General features: G+C 53.2%; 1 protein-coding gene across 1 annotated transcript in view; it reads left to right on the forward strand.

Moving 5' to 3' along the window:
• LOC139269269 (nuclear receptor corepressor 2-like) overlaps positions 1-16,115 on the forward strand; it is a 103,223-nt gene that overhangs the window by 69,824 nt on the left and 17,284 nt on the right. The window contains exons 20-22 of the mRNA XM_070888356.1: positions 3,357-3,488; positions 8,540-8,685; positions 10,233-10,286. Coding sequence (XP_070744457.1) covers positions 3,357-3,488; positions 8,540-8,685; positions 10,233-10,286 — 332 coding nt within the window. The remainder of the gene's footprint in view (positions 1-3,356; positions 3,489-8,539; positions 8,686-10,232; positions 10,287-16,115) is intronic.

The following is a 16,115-nucleotide window of genomic DNA, read 5'->3' on the forward strand; positions in this document are numbered from 1 at the left end:
TCTCTCTCTCTCCCCCTCCCCAGTCTCTCTCTCTCCCCCTCCCCAGTCAGTCTCTCTCTCCCCCTCCCCGTCTCTCTCTCCCCCTCCCCCGTCTCTCTCTCTCTCTCCCCCTCCCCCGTCTCTCTCTCTCTCTCCCCCTCCCCCTCCCCGCCTCTCTCTCTCTCTCTCTCTCCCCCTCCCCAGTCTGTCTCTCTACCCCCTCCCACTCCCCCTCCTCCTCCCCCGTCTCTCTCTCCCCTTCCCCCTCCCCGTTTCTCTCTCCCCTTCCCCCTCCCCAGTCTCTCTCTCTCCCTTTCCCCCTCCCCGTCTCTCTCTCTCCCCCCTCCCCCGTCTCTCTCTCCCCCTCCCTCTCCCCCGTCTCTCTCTCCCCCGTCTCTATCTCCCCCGTCTCTCCCCCACCCCCGTCTCTCTCTCCCCCTCCCCCGTCTCTCTCTCCCCCTCCCCCGTCTCTCTCTCCCCCTCCCCCGTCTCTCTCTCTCCCCCTCCCCCGTCTCTCTCTCCCCCTCCCCCGTCTCTCTCTCCCCCTCCCCGTCTCTCTCTCCCCCTCCCCCGTCTCTCTCTCCCCCTCCCCCTCTGCAGTCTCTCACTCTCACTCCCTAGTCTCTCTCTCTCTCCCCCTCCCCCTCCCCCCTCCCCCTCCCACGTCTCTCCCCCCCCCAACGTCTCTCCCCCCCTCCCCCTCCCACGTCTCTCCCCCTCCCACGTCTCTCCCCCCCTCCCCCTCCCACGTCTCTCTCCCCCTCCCACGTCTCTTCCCCCTCCCCCTCCCACGTCTCTCCCCCTCCCCCTCCCACGTCTCTCCCCCCTCCCCCTCCCACGTCTCTCCCCCCTCCCCCTCCCACGTCTCTCCCCCCTCCCCCTCCCACGTCTCTCTCCCCTCCCCCTCCCACGTTTCTCTCCCCTCCCCCTCCCACGTTTCTCTCCCCCTCCCCGTCTCTCTCCCCCCTCTCTCTCCCCCGTCTCTCTCTCCCCCCCCCCTCTCCCCCCCTCCCCCGTCTCTCCCCCCCTCCCCCTCCCACGTCTCTCCCCCCTCCCCCTCCCACGTCTCTCCCCCCTCCCCCTCCCACGTCTCTCCCCCCTCCCCCTCCCACGTCTCTCTCCCCTCCCCCTCCCACGTTTCTCTCCCCTCCCCCTCCCACGTTTCTCTCCCCTCCCCCTCCCACGTCTCTCCCCCCTCCCCCTCCCACGTCTCTCCCCCCTCCCCCTCCCACGTTTCTCTCCCCTCCCCCTCCCACGTCTCTCCCCCCTCCCCCTCCCACGTTTCTCTCCCCTCCCCCTCCCACGTTTCTCTCCCCCTCCCCCGTCTCTCTCCCCCCTCTCTCTCCCCCCCCTCCCCCGTCTCTCCCCCCTCCCCCGTCTCTCCCCCCCTATCCGTCTCTCCCCCCCTATCCGTCTCTCCCCCTCCCCCGTCTCTCTCCCCCCTCTCTCTCCCCCCCTCCCCCGTCTCTCCCCCCTCCCCCGTCTCTCCCCCCCTCCCCCGTCTCTCCCCCCCTATCCGTCTCTCCCCCCTCCCCCGTCTCTCCCCCCCTCCCCCGTCTCTCCCCCCTCCCCCGTCTCTCCCCCCCTCCCCCGTCTCTCCCCCGTCTCTCCCCCCCTCCCCCGTCTCTCCCCCCCTCCCCCGTCTCTCCCCCCCTCCCCCGTCTCTCCCCCCCTCCCCCGTCTCTCCCCCCCTCCCCCGTCTCTCCCCCCCTCCCCCGTCTCTCCCCCCCTATCCGTCTCTCCCCCCCTATCCGTCTCTCCCCCCCTATCCGTCTCTCCCCCCCTCCCCCGTCTCTCCCCCCCTCCCCCGTCTCTCCCCCCCTCCCCCGTCTCTCCCCCGTCTCTCCCCCCCTCCCCCGTCTCTCCCCCCTCCCCCGTCTCTCCCCCCCTCCCCCGTCTCTCCCCCGTCTCTCCCCCCCTCCCCCGTCTCTCCCCCCCTCCCCCGTCTCTCCCCCGTCTCTCCCCCCCCTCCCCCGTCTCTCCCCCGTCTCTCCCCCCCTCCCCCGTCTCTCCCCCCCTCCCCCGTCTCTCCCCCCCTCCCCCGTCTCTCCCCCCCTCCCCCGTCTCTCCCCCCTCCCCCGTCTCTCCCCCCCTCCCCCGTCTCTCCCCCCCTCCCCCGTCTCTCCCCCCCTCCCCCGTCTCTCCCCCCCTCCCCCGTCTCTCTCTCTCCCCCCCTCCCCCGTCTCTCTCTCTCCCCCCCTCCCCCGTCTCTCCCCCCCTCCCCCGTCTCTCCCCCCCCCGTCTCTCCCCCGCCTCCCCCGTCTCCCCCCCCTCGTCTCTCCCCCCCCTCCCCCGTCTCTCCCCCCCCTCCCCCGTCTCTCCCCCCCCTCCCCCGTCTCTCCCCCCCCTCCCACGTCTCTCCCCCCCTCCCACGTCTCTCCCCCCCTCCCACGTCTCTCCCCCCCTCCCACGTCTCTCCCCCCCTCCCACGTCTCTCTCTCCCCCCCACGTCTCTCTCTCCCCCTCCCCCTCCCCCTCCCCCTCCCCCGTCTCTCCCCCTCCCCCTCCCCCGTCTCTCCCCCTCCCCCTCCCCCGTCTCTCCCCCTCCCCCTCCCCCGTCTCTCCCCCTCCCCCTCCCCCGTCTCTCCCCCTCCCCCTCCCCCGTCTCTCCCCCTCCCCCTCCCCGTCTCTCCCCCTCCCCCTCCCCCGTCTCTCCCCCTCCCCCTCCCCCGTCTCTCCCCCTCCCCCTCCCCCGTCTCTCCCCCTCCCCCTCCCCCGTCTCTCTCTCCCCCTCCCCCGTCTCTCTCTCCCCCTCCCCCTCCCCCTCCCCCTCCCCCTCCCCCTCCCCCTCCCCCTCCCCCTCCCCCTCCCCCTCCCCCTCCCCCTCCCCCGTCTCTCTCTCCCCCTCCCCCTCCCCCTCCCCCTCCCCCTCCCCCTCCCCCTCCCCCTCCCCCTCCCCCGTCTCTCTCTCCCCCTCCCCCGTCTCTCTCTCCCCCTCCCCCGTCTCTCTCTCCCGTCTCTCTCTCCCCCTCCCCCGTCTCTCTCCCTCCCCCTCCCCCGTCTCTCTCCCTCCCCCTCCCCCGTCTCTCTCCCTCCCCCTCCCCCGTCTCTCTCCGTCCCCCTCCCCCGTCTCTCTCCCTCCCCCTCCCCCGTCTCCCTCTCTCCCCCTCCACAATCTCTCACTCTCACTCCCTAGTCTCTCTCTCTTTCCCCCGCCCACCGTTGCAGTGGGGTTTACCAGCTCTCCACCCCCCAGCAGCAAGTTGTGTGCAGTTTAAAACTGCCGTTGGCAGCTGGTTGAGCCTCACTGTTGAGTTGGTGAGGCCGCCCATTGGCCGGTGATTCGGGTTCTGCCCATTACTGCTGTCACTCCCTCAGGAACACTTTGTGCATGTTTGCAGTAACACATGTGATAAACCCTTGCCCCTGATTTGTAGGTCTCGCTCCCCTGGAAGTGTGTCCGAGGATGGGATTGAAGCCGTTTCCCCAGTGCAGAGTCCTGGAGACCTGGAAACATCGCAATGCCTCACAGTTCCTGCACTTTACAGAGACATAGAGCCCGAGCAAAGGTACTGAGCACCATTTACACAACCTCCTGTTGTCGGTGGGATAGATGTGTGGGAGGATGGCGGATATGAGGCAGGATTTGAGCTGGTTCATGGAATTTGCAGCAGTCCCTGATTAATGTGTGTTCGTGAGGACAGAGGCCACACACACAGGAGAGCAGCCAATCAAAACTCACAGAACAGCCAATCAGAACTCTCACAGGAGAACAGCCAATCAGAACTCACACAGGAGAACAGCCAATCAGAACTCATACAGGAGAACAGCCAATCAGAACTCATACAGGAGAACAGCCAATCAGCGCGCACACACAGGCACAGCCAATTAGAACACACACGGGAATGGCCAATTAGCTGTTTATTTAGAGTTTTTATTGGTGCACAGACACCTGTTTCAGCCAATTGTGCAGAGAGCAAGATCCCAGGAACAAAGTGAGACAAAGGATCAGTTAGTCTATCTGAGTGATGTTGGAGCAGGAAACAACACTGGGGGAGCTCCCCTGGTCCGTGGGATCGTCACAGCAACAACATTAGAAAATGATGAAAACAGTGATATTTATTTCTCATTTTCAAAAGAAAATGTGATTTTGGGATTTCTCTTGCTGCCGTTGGGTTTATTTATGCCATTGTTTGGCAAAACAGTTCAAATACAACCAAAACTCAGACTGAGTCCAGCTTTAAATAAAATCCCACTCACTGCGTTAACCGTTGAGCGCTGGTACACGACATAGGTAAAAAAAAGGATGAGGTCCTACGAAACGAATTTAAGGAGCTAGGAGCTAAATTAAAAAGTAGGACCTCAAAAGTAGTAATCTCGGGATTGCTACCAGTGCCACGTGCTAGTCAGAGTAGGAATCGCAGGATAGCTCAGATGAATATGTGGCTTGAGCAGTGGTGCAGCAGGGAGGGATTCAAATTCCTGGGGCATTGGAACCGGTTCTGGGGGAGGTGGGACCAGTACAAACCGGACGGTCTGCACCTGGGCAGGACCGGAACCAATGTCCTAGGGGGAGTGTTTGCTAGTGCTGTTGGGGAGGAGTTAAACTAATATGGCAGGGGGATGGGAACCAATGCAGGGAGACAGAGGAGACAAAAAGGAGGCAAAAGCAAAAGACAGAAAGGAGATGAGGAAAAGTGGAGGGCAGAGAAACCCAAGGCAAAGAACAAAAAGGGCCACTGTACAGCAAAATTCTAAAAGGACAAAGGGTGTTAAAAAAACAAGCCTGAAAGCTTTGTGTCTTAATGCAAGGAGTATCCGCAATAAGATGGATGAATTAACTGTGCAAATAGATGTTAACAAATATGATGTGATTGGGATTACGGAGACGTGGCTCCAGGATGATCAGGGTTGGGAACTCAACATCCAGGGGTATTCAACATTCAGGAAGGATAGAATAAAAGAAAAAGGAGGTGGGGTAGCATTGCTGGTTAAAGAGGAGATCAATGCAACAGTTAGGAAAGACATTAGCTTGGATGATGTGGAATCTATATGGGTAGAGCTGCAGAACACCAAAGGGCAAAAAACGTTAGTGGGAGTTGTGTACAGACCTCCAAACAGTAGTAGTGATGTTGGGGAGGGCATCAAACAGGAAATTAGGGGTGCGTGCAATAAAGGTGCAGCAGTTATAATGGGTGACTTTAATATGCACATAGATTGGGCTAACCAAACTGGAAGCAATACGGTGGAGGAGGATTTCCTGGAGTGCATAAGGGTTGGTTTTCTCGACCAATATGTCGAGGAACCAACTAGGGGGGAGGCCATCTTAGACTGGGTGTTGTGTAATGAGAGAGGATTAATTAGCAATCTCGTTGTGCGAGGCCCCTTGGGGAAGAGTGACCGTAATATGGTGGAATTCTGCATTAGGATGGAGAATGAAACAGTTAATTCAGAGACCATGGTCCAGAACTTAAAGAAGGGTAACTTTGAAGGTATGAGGCGTGAATTGGCTAGGATAGATTGGCGAATGATACTTAAGGGGTTGACTGTGGATGGGCAATGGCAGACATTTAGAGACCACATGGATGAACTCCAACAATTGTACATTCCTGTCTGGCGTAAAAATAAAAAAGGGAAGGTGGCTCAACCGTGGCTATCTAGGGAAATCAGGGATAGTATTAAAGCTAAGGAAGTGGCATACAAATTGGCCAGAAATAGCAGCGAACCCGGGGACTGGGAGAAATTTAGAACTCAGCAGAGGAGGACATAGAGTTTGATTAGGGCAGGGAAAATGGAGTACGAGAAGAAGCTTGCAGGGAACATTAAGACGGATTGCAAAAGTTTCTACAGGTATGTAAGGAGAAAAAGGTTAGTAAAGACAAACGTAGGTCCCCTGCAGTCAGAATCAGGGGAAGTCATAACGGGGAACAAAGAAATGGCAGACCAATTGAACAAGTACTTTGGTTCGGTATTCACTAAGGAGGACACAAACAACCTTCTGGATATAAAAGGGGTCAGAGGGTCTAGTAAGGAGGAGGAACTAAGGGAAATCTTTATTAGTCGGGAAATTGTGTTGGGGAAATTGATGGGATTGAAGGCCGATAAATCCCCAGGGCCTGATGGACTGCATCCCAGAGTACTTAAGGAGGTGGCCTTGGAAATAGCGGATGCATTGACAGTAATTTTCCAACATTCTATTGACTCTGGATCAGTTCCTATCGAGTGGAGGGTAGCCAATGTAACCCCACTTTTTAAAACAGGAGGGAGAGAGAAAACAGGGAATTATAGACCGGTCAGCCTGACCTCAGTAGTGGGTAAAATTATGGAATCAATTATTAAGGATGTCATAGCAGCGCATTTGGAAAGAGGTGACATGATAGGTCCAAGTCAGCATGGATTTGTGAAAGGGAAATCTGCTTGACAAATCTTCTGGAATTTTTTGAGGATGTTTCCAGTAGAGTGGACAAGGGAGAACCAGTTGACGTGGTATATTTGGACTTTCAAAAGGCTTTCGACAAGGTCCCACACAAGAGATTAATGTGCAAAGTTAAAGCACATGGGATTGGGGGTAGTGTGCTGACGTGGATTGAGAACTGGTTGTCAGACAGGAAGCAAAGAGTAGGAGTAAATGGGGACTTTTCAGAATGGCAGGCAGTGACTAGTGGGGTACCGCAAGGTTCTGTGCTGGGGCCCCAGCTGTTTACACTGTACATTAATGATTTAGACAAGGGGATTAAATGTAGTATCTCCAAATTTGCGGATGACACTAAGTTGGGTGGCAGTGTGAGCTGCGAGGAGGATGTTATGAGGCTGCAGAGCGACTTGGATAGGTTAGGTGAGTGGGCAAATGCATGGCAGATGAAGTATAATGTGGATAAATGTGAGGTTATCCACTTTGGTGGTAAAAACAGAGAGACAGACTATTATCTGAATGGTGACAGATTAGGAAAAGGGGAGGTGCAACGAGACCTGGGTGTCATGGTACATCAGTCATTGAAGGTTGGCATGCAGGTACAGCAGGCAGTGAAGAAAGCAAATGGCATGTTGGCCTCCATAGCGAGGGGATTTGAGTACAGGGGCAGGGAGATGTTGCTACAGTTGTACAGGGCCTTGGTGAGGCCACACCTGGAGTATTGTGTACAGTTTTGGTCTCCTAACCTGAGGAAGGACATTCTTGCTATTGAGGGAGTGCAGCGAAGGTTCACCAGACTGATTCCCGGGATGGCAGGACTGACATATCAAGAAAGACTGGATCAACTGGGCTTGTATTCACTGGAGTTCAGAAGAATGAGAGGGGACCTCATAGAAACGTTTAAAATTCTGATGAGTTTAGACAGGTTAGATGCAGGAAGAATGTTCCCAATGTTGGGGAAGTCCAGAACCGGGGTCACAGTCTAAGGACCGAGATGAGGAGAAACTTCTTCACCCAGAGAGTGGTGAACCTGTGGAATTCTCTACCACAGAAAGTTGTTGAGGCCAATTCACTAAATATATTCAAAAGGGAGTTCGATGAAGTCCTTACTACTAGGGGGACCAAGGGGTATGGCGAGAAAGCAGGAATGGGGTACTGAAGTTGCATGTTCAGCCATGAATTCATTGAATGGCGGTGCAGGCTAGAAGGGCCGAATTGCCTACTCCTGTACCTATTTTCTATGTTTCTATGTTTCTATGACCCCACTCGCCCCAGCTCCCGGCTCAGACCCACACTGGGCAGCTCACACTTGGCCCAGACACCCCCGGCAATGGGCAGGTCCCAGATACCCGCAGGAATCGGGGTAGGGGGGGTGGGGGAAGGGAAAGGGGAGGAATGGGTCGGCCCCAACTTCCGGACTGTGTCCGGACACCCCCTCAGGCACAACACCCCCAATGGGAGGGAGAGAAAGGCAGATTAGCTGAGGGAGGAGCTGTGCCGATTGTGTGATGGTCGATAATGTGGGGGGGTTGCTGTAAATCGGGCCGAGATCCTGTTGCGCCCCATCAGGAGGTGAGAGAGGAATGCAGCATCACTGGGCGGCTGCCGATGAGGCTCCGCTCTCCAATCACCCTGAGCCTTGCCGCCACCTCACTGCCCACCCTGGGTGAGGGCCGGGGCAATCTGTACTTCGTACAGCGTCAAACTCTCCCACAACATCTGGGCATGTTCTGGAGGCACCGCGCGATTGGCCGTTTCACCTCCCGCGCCGATTGGCCGTTTCACCACCCGCGCCGATTGGCCGTTTCACCTCCCGCGCCGATTGGCCGTTTCACCTCCCGCGCCGATTGGCCGTTTCACCACCCGCGCCGATTGGCCGTTTCACCACCCGCGCCAATTGGCCGTTTCACCTCCCGCGCCGATTGGCCGTTTAACGTCCCGCGCCGATTGGCAGTTTCACCACCCGCGCCGATTGGCCGTTTCACCACCCGCGCCGATTGGCCGTTTCACCACCCGCGCCGATTGGCCGTTTAACGTTCCGCACCGATTGGCCGTTTCACCACCCGCACCGATTGGTCGTTTAACGTCCCACACCTATTGGCCGTTTCACCTCCCACACCGATTGGCCGTTTAACGTCCCGCACTGATTGGATTGGAGGGGCCGGTGAAGGTGGGCGATGGGACAATAACTGAGTGATGTGTTGGCAGGATGGAATCGCGATCTCCGGGGAGTGGAACTCAGCCTCCAGCCTTCTTCAGCAAGCTGACTGAGAGCACCTCACCCATGGTCAAATCCAAGAAGCAGGAAATCATCAAGAAGCTGAATGCAGTCAGTGGGAGCGACTCAGATTACAGTAAGTCTCCTCCATCAGTTGTTAGTCTAACCAGGCATTCGTGGACTCTCCCGAGACCCCGCGTTCTGCCTGCTCGACACATCCATTACTGATGGGGGTGCTGGGGAGGAAACGATCTCACTCCACGCTTGGCCTCCCCCAGGGGGGGATCGTGGTAACAGGACAGGATCCAGGCCATGGAGAACTTAGACAATATCGCTTCGAGATTCCAGTCCATCAACCACACTCACTGCGTGTGAGCTGCTCTCTGGGTGTGAGCTGCTCTCTGGGTGTGAGCTGCTCTCTGGGTGTGAGCTCTCTGGGTGTGAGCTGCTCTCTGGGTGTGAGCTCTCTGGGTGTGAGCTCTCTGGGTGTGAGCTCTCTGGGTGTGAGCTGCTCTCTGGGTGTGAGCTGCTCTCTGGGTGTGAGCTGCTCTCTGGGTGTGAGCTGCTCTCTGGGTGTGAGCTGCTCTCTGGGTGTGAGCTCTCTGGGTGTGAGCTGTTCTCTGGGTGTGAGCTGCTCTCTGGGTGTGAGCTCTCTGGGTGTGAGCTCTCTGGGTGTGAGCTGCTCTCTGGGTGTGAGGTCGCTGGGTGTGAGCTCTCTGGGTGTGAGCTGCTCTCTGGGTGTGAGCTCGCTGGGTGTGAGCTGCTCTCTGGGTGTGAGCTCGCTGGGTGTGAGCTCTCTGGGTGTGAGCAGCTCTCTGGGTGTGAGCAGCTCTCTGGGTGTGAGCAGCTCTCTGGGTGTGAGCAGCTCTCTGGGTGTGAGCAGCTCTCTGGGTGTGAGCTCCCTGGGTGTGAGCTCTCTGGGTGTGAGCTCTCTGGGTGTGAGCTCTCTGGGTGTGAGCAGCTCTCTGGGTGTGAGCTCTCTGGTTGTGAGCTCTCTGGGTGTGAACTGCTCTCTGGGTGTGAGTTCTCTGGGTGTGAACTGCTCTCTGGGTGTGAGCAGCTCTCTGGGTGTGAGCAGCTCTCTGGGTGTGAGCGCTCTGGGTGTGAGCTCTCTGGGTGTGAGCGCTCTGGGTGTGAGCTCTCTGGGTGTGAACTGCTCTCTGGGTGTGAGCTCTCTGGGTGTGAGCTCGTTGGGTGTGAGCGCTCTGGGTGTGAGCTCTCTGGGTGTGAACTGCTCTCTGGGTGTGAGCTCTCTGGGTGTGAACTGCTCTCTGGGTGTGAGCTCTCTGGGTGTGAACTGCTCTCTGGATGTGAACTGCTCTCTGGGTGTGAGCTCTCTGGGTGTGAACTGCTCTCTGCGTGTGAACTGCTCTCTGGGTGTGAACTGCTCTCTGAGTGTGAGCGCTCTGGGTGTGAACTGCTCTCTGGGTGTGAGCTCTCTGGGTGTGAACTGCTCTCTGGGTGTGAGCTCTCTGGGTGTGAGCTGCTCGCTGGATGTGAGCTTGTTGACGACAGTTTACACTGGGACAGGTGCTGTGGATACCCGATTTACTTGTGTACCTGATGTAAGTGTGTGTACCTGTGCCGAGCTGTTAAATCATAGACCGAGTGTTTTCTGTAATTTTTTTCAGGAGACAATGGGAATATTTTTATTCAATTTTAATCTAGCGTTTTTCCTTGCAGACATTGGGCAGCCAGGGACTGAAATATTCAACATGCCAGCGACAACATCGGCAGGTGAGATTGCATGGCCAGTGGGTTGAAGGATTTCCTGCTTTGCTATCTGGGGTAAACTACAGAGTAACTGTAAAACTATTGCCCAACTCGAGCCTCCCTCATTGTGGTGAGGTCACTGTTTACCGTATCAATACGCCGCTGCTTAACCTGACGTGGTTTGAGTTTGGGAAACGTGTGGAATTCACAATCAATGATTGATGTTTGTGTTAACAGCTATTTCTGGATTGCTTTGTGCTGATTGGACAGAATAATCACAAAAAAGTGTGAAAAATGTTACTAGAAGGAGCTCGGTTTTCAAGCCAGGGTTTTGGGTTTATGCCGAATCCAGCACCAGGACTAATGTTGTAGGAAAGAGCAATGTGACATTGGCTGATTGAGATAAATGCACTGTTTCTCTCTGTTCCCATCACACACCCTGTGGGTTTGGGATAACTGACTGACCCTCCATGCATTGGCTGCCCCCAATATGTCTGTTCAGATACTAATTCACTCCTTACACTAACTCCGTCTCATTGCTACCGAGGAATGAAAATTTCAATCAGCTGAAAATGTAATAAGCAAACTCCTAAATTAATGAGCTTAGAAACGGTCACGGCCAAGATCTGATTCTGTTTCGAGATTGGATGCAAGTGACCAGGGATATCCCAGGATCAGGTTTGTTCACCTTGTATTCATTCTACATAAGGACATAAGAAATAGGAGCAGGAGTAGGCCATTCGGCCCCTCGAGCCCGCTCCGCCATTTAATACGATTATGGCTGATCTGATCATGGACTCAGCTCCACTTCCCCGCCCGCTGCCCACAACCCTTTATTCCGTTGTCGGTTAAGAAGCTGTCTATTTCTGTCTTAAATATATTCAATGACCCAGCCTCCACAGCTCTCTGAGGCAGCGAATTCCACAAAGATTTACAACCCTCTGAGAGAAGAAATTCCTCCTCATCTCGGTTTTAAATGGGTGGCCCCTTATTCTAAGACCATGCCCCCTAGTTCTAGTCTCCCCCATCAGTGGGAACATCCTCTCTGCATCCACCTTGTCAAGCCCCCTCATAATCTTATACGTTTCGATAAGATCACCTCTCATTCTTCTGAATTCCAATGAGTAGAGGCCCAACCTACTCAACCTTTCCTCATAAGTTAACCCCTTCATCCCCGGAATCCTGCAGGAGCAGGGTTTGTGCAGGGTGTGTGTACAATAGGCCTGATCTGGTGGCTCGGGGTGAATAGAGCCATCACCATGAGCACCAAATCTTCACCCACTGCCTTGTGCCCAGCTCCAGGATTGATACCCGAGCCACATGGCAAGGGTTATACTGTGACCTGGCCTGGCTGGTGTGTATCACCTCCCTTGGGCCAAGCACCCAGCACCCCACCCAATAAGCACCCTGCTTTGTCCAGTGAGGAACCTTCCGACAGAAGCATTGAGCCAGGTGCTGCCGATACACTAATTGGGCGCAGTGAACGTAAAGATGAGGAGCAGGAGGCCATTCGGCCCATCGAGCCTGCTCCGCCATTTAATGGCTGATAATCTATCTCTGCCTGATTCTGACAACGGTCCAATGATTGCTTTGTATTCCGTCAGAATTTATCCCTAAAGTCACCATGATCTACAGTTGGAAGCACCCTGTTCAGGTTTTCTCAATATTGAACCTTGCTCCTATCCTGGGTCCTCCCGAGCCACTCTTCATAACAACATCAGAAATAGGAGCAGGAGTCGGCCATTTGGCCCCTCGAGCCTGCCCCGCCATTTAATAAGATCCTAGCTGATCCGATCATGGACTCAGCTCCACTTCCCTGCCCACTCCCCATAACCCTTTACTCCCTTAGCGCTCAAAAATCTGTCTATCTCCACCTTAAACATATTCAATGACCCAGTCTCCACAGCTCTCTGTGGCAGAGAATTCCACAGATTTAAAACCCTCTGAGAAGAAATTCTTCCTCATCTTAAATGGGCTGCCCCTTAATCTAAGACTATGTCCCCTAGTTTTATTTTTCCCTACGAATGGAAATATCCTCTCTGCATCCACCTTGTCGAGCCCCCTCATTATCTTCTATGTTTCAATAAGATCACCTCTCATTCTTCTGAATTCCAATGAGCAGAGGCCCAACCTACTCACCCTATCTTCATAAGTCAACCCCCTCATCTCTGGAATCAACCTAGTGAACCTTCTCTGAACAGCCTCCAATGCAAGTATATTCTTCCTTAAATTCGGTGACCAAAACTGTACGCAGTACTCCAGGTGTGGCCTCACCAATACTCTGTACAGTTGTAGCAGGACTTCTCTGCTTTTATACTCTAACTCCTTGCAATAAAGGCCAACATTCCATTTGCCTTCCTGATCACTTGCTGTACCTGCATACTAACTTTTTGTGTTTCATGCACAAGGACCCCCAGGTCCCTCTGTACTGCAGCACTTTGCAATTTTTCTCCATTTAAATTATAATTTGCTTTTCTATTTTTCTGCCAAAGTGGATAACCTCACATTTTCCCACATTATACTCCATCTGCCAAATTTTTGCCCACTCACTTAGCCTGTCTATATCCCTTTGCAGATTTTTTGTGTCCTCCTCACAATTTGCTTTCCCATCCATCTTTGTATCATCAGCAAACTTGGCTACATTACACTCGGTCCCTTCATCCAAGTCATTAATATAGATTGTAAATAGTTGAGGCCCCAGCTCCGATCCCTGCAGCACCCCACTAGTTACTGTTTGCCAACCGGAAAACAACCCATTTATCCCGACTCTCTGTTTTCTGTTAGTTAGCCAATCCTCTATCCATGCTAATATATTACCCCCAACCCCGTGAACTTTTATCTTGTGCAGTAACCTTTTATGTGGCACCTTATCGAATGCCTTCTGGAAATCCAAATACACCACATCCACTGGTTCCCCCTTATCCACCCTGCTCGTTACATCCTCAAAGAACTCCAGCAAATTTGTCAAACATGATTTCCCTTTCATAAAACCATGCTGGCTCTGCCTGATTGAATTATACTTTTCCAAATATCCTGCGACTGCTTCCTTAATAATGGACTCCAGCATTTTCCCCAACGACAGATGTTAGGCTAACTGGTCTGTAGTTTCCTGCTTTCCGTCTGACTCCTTTTTTAAATAGGGACATTACATTTGCGGTTTACCAATCCGCTGGGACCTCCCCAGAATCCAGGGAATGTTGGTAAATTACAACTGATGCATCCACTATCTCTGCAGCCACTTCTCTTAAGACCCTGGGATGCAAACCATCAGGTCCAGGGGACTTGTCCACCTTTAGTCCCATTATTTTACCGACTATTCTTTAGTGATAATTTAGTATTAAGTTCCTCCCTCCCTATAGCCCTTTGATTATCCACTATTGGGATGATTTTAGTGTCTTCTACCATGAAGACCGATACAAAATATTTGTTCCACGTCTCTGCCATTTCCCTGTTCCCCATTATTAATTCCCCAATCTCATCCTCCAGGGGACCAACATTTACTTTAGCCACTCTTTTCCTTTTTATGTACCTGCAGAAACTCTTACTATCTGTCTTTATAATGCATAATCTATTTTCCCTCTATTATTTTATAAGTCGTTCTTTGCTGGTTTTTAAGTTTCCCAATGCTCTGGCCTCCCACTAGTCTTGGCCACATTGCATAACTTGTTTTCAATTTGATACCATCCCTTATTTCCTTAGTTTGCCATGGATGGTTATCCCTTCTCTTACAGTCTTTCCCTCTCATTGGAATATATTTTTGTTGCGAGTTATGAAATATCTCCTTAAGTGTCTGCCACTGTTCATCAACCGTCCCACACCTCAATCTATTTTCCCAGTCCACTTTAGCCAACTCTGTCTTCATACCTTTGTAGTCTCCTTTATTTAAGCTTAGGACACTGGTTTGAGATCCAACTTTCTCACCCTCCAACTGAATTTGAAATTCAACCATGTTATGGTCACTCATTCCTAGCGGATCCTTTACTAGGAGATCATTTATTAATCCTGTCTCATTACACAGTACCAGCTCTAAGATGGCCTGCTCTCTGGTTGGTTCTGCAATGTATTGTTTCAAGGAAACTATCCTGGATACACTCTATAAACTCTTCCTCAAGGCTACCCTGGCCAATTTGCTTTGTCCAATCAATGTGAAGGTTAAAATTGCCCATGATTATTGCCATTCCTTTTTTACAACCTCCATTATTTCTTGATTTATACTCCGTCCAACAGTGTAGCTACTGTTAGGGGGCCTATAGACTACACCCACCAGCGATCTTTCCCCCTTATTATTCCTTATCTCCACCCAAACTGATCCAACATCTTGATCCTCTTGAGCCAATATCGTTTCTCACTAACGCATTGACCATCCTTTATTAACACAGCTACCCCACCTCCTTTTCCTTTTGTCTGTCCTTCCGAATTGTCAAATACCCTGAATATTTAGTTCCCAGCCCTGGTCACCTTGCAACCACGTCTCTGTAATGGTCATCAGATCATAGTCATTTGTATCTATTTGTGCCGCCAACTCATCTATTTTGTTACGAATGCTACGTGCATTCAGATAAGGAGCTTTTAAATTTGTTTTTTTACCATTTTTTCCAGCTTTGACCCCACTTTCTGATTCACGTTTATGTTCATACACTCTGTCCCTTCCTGTCACGCTCTGGTTTTCATTTCCCCCAGTGCTACCCTGCTCTATCGCCTTCTCCTTATTCTTTGACTTTTTAAATTTCTGCTCACCTGAACCCCCCACCCCCTCTAGTATTTAGTTTAAAGCCCTCTCTACAGCCCTAGTTATTCGATTCACCAAGCCCCTAGTCCCAGCACGGTCTAAGTGGAGCCCGTCCCAACGGAACAGCTCCTTACCCCAGTACTGGTGCCAGTGCCCCAGGAACCAAAACCCATTTCTCCCGCACCAGTCTTTGAGCCATCATGAAGCTGCAATGCTCAGGATTTCTCGATCAGAGTTTTCAAAGTCGAAGTCCCTTAGCTTACAGTCAGAAACCTTTATTCATTAAACACGGAGAACTAGCAGTGAGATATTTGATTACATTTTCCCTGCTGTAAGCCTAGAGTTTTATTAATATTTAGCTACATATTAATCCTGGCGATTTCACTAACAGAGTTCCCGATTAAAATCTCGCCAAGATAAACACGAGCAAAAATCGCAGATAGGGGAGCTGAAAGGGCCTTTGGGTTATTCACACAGAACATGTGCGTGTGGCAAAGGAGCATGGGACGGACTCTCAGTGGGCTGCAAGTGTTGCCTCCGTTACTGCTTCACTTGCTGATGATCTAGTGAACAGCTTCAGTGGCTGGTGTCCATCGAATGCACATCAGGGCCTCCTGCACCAGCACGAAGCATCTGCAAGTGTTATCGGGGTGTATGGGGGATGAATACCCCAGTTATCGGGGTGTATGGGGGGTGAATACTCCAGTTATCGGGGTGTATGGGGGGTGAATACTCCAGTTATCGGGGTGTATGGGGGGTGAATACTCCAGTTATCGGGGTGTATGGGGGTGAATACTCCAGTTATCGGGGTGTATGGGGGGGAATACCACAGTTATCGGGGTGTATGGGGGGTGAATACCCCAGTTATCGGGGTGTATGGGGGTGAATACCCCAGTTATCGGGGTGTATGGGGGGGGGTGAATACCCCAGTTATCGGGGTGTATGGGGGTGAATACCCCAGTTATCGGGGTGTATGTGGGGTGAATACCCCAGTTATCGGGGTGTATGTGGGGTGAATACCCCAGTTATCGGGGTGTATGGGGGTGAATACCCCAGTTATCGGGGTGTATGGGGGGTGAATACCCCAGTTATCGGGGTGCATGGGGGTGAATACCCCAGTTATC

Source organism: Pristiophorus japonicus, chromosome 8 (assembly GCF_044704955.1).
Source record: "Pristiophorus japonicus isolate sPriJap1 chromosome 8, sPriJap1.hap1, whole genome shotgun sequence".
NCBI lineage: Eukaryota > Metazoa > Chordata > Chondrichthyes > Pristiophoridae > Pristiophorus > Pristiophorus japonicus.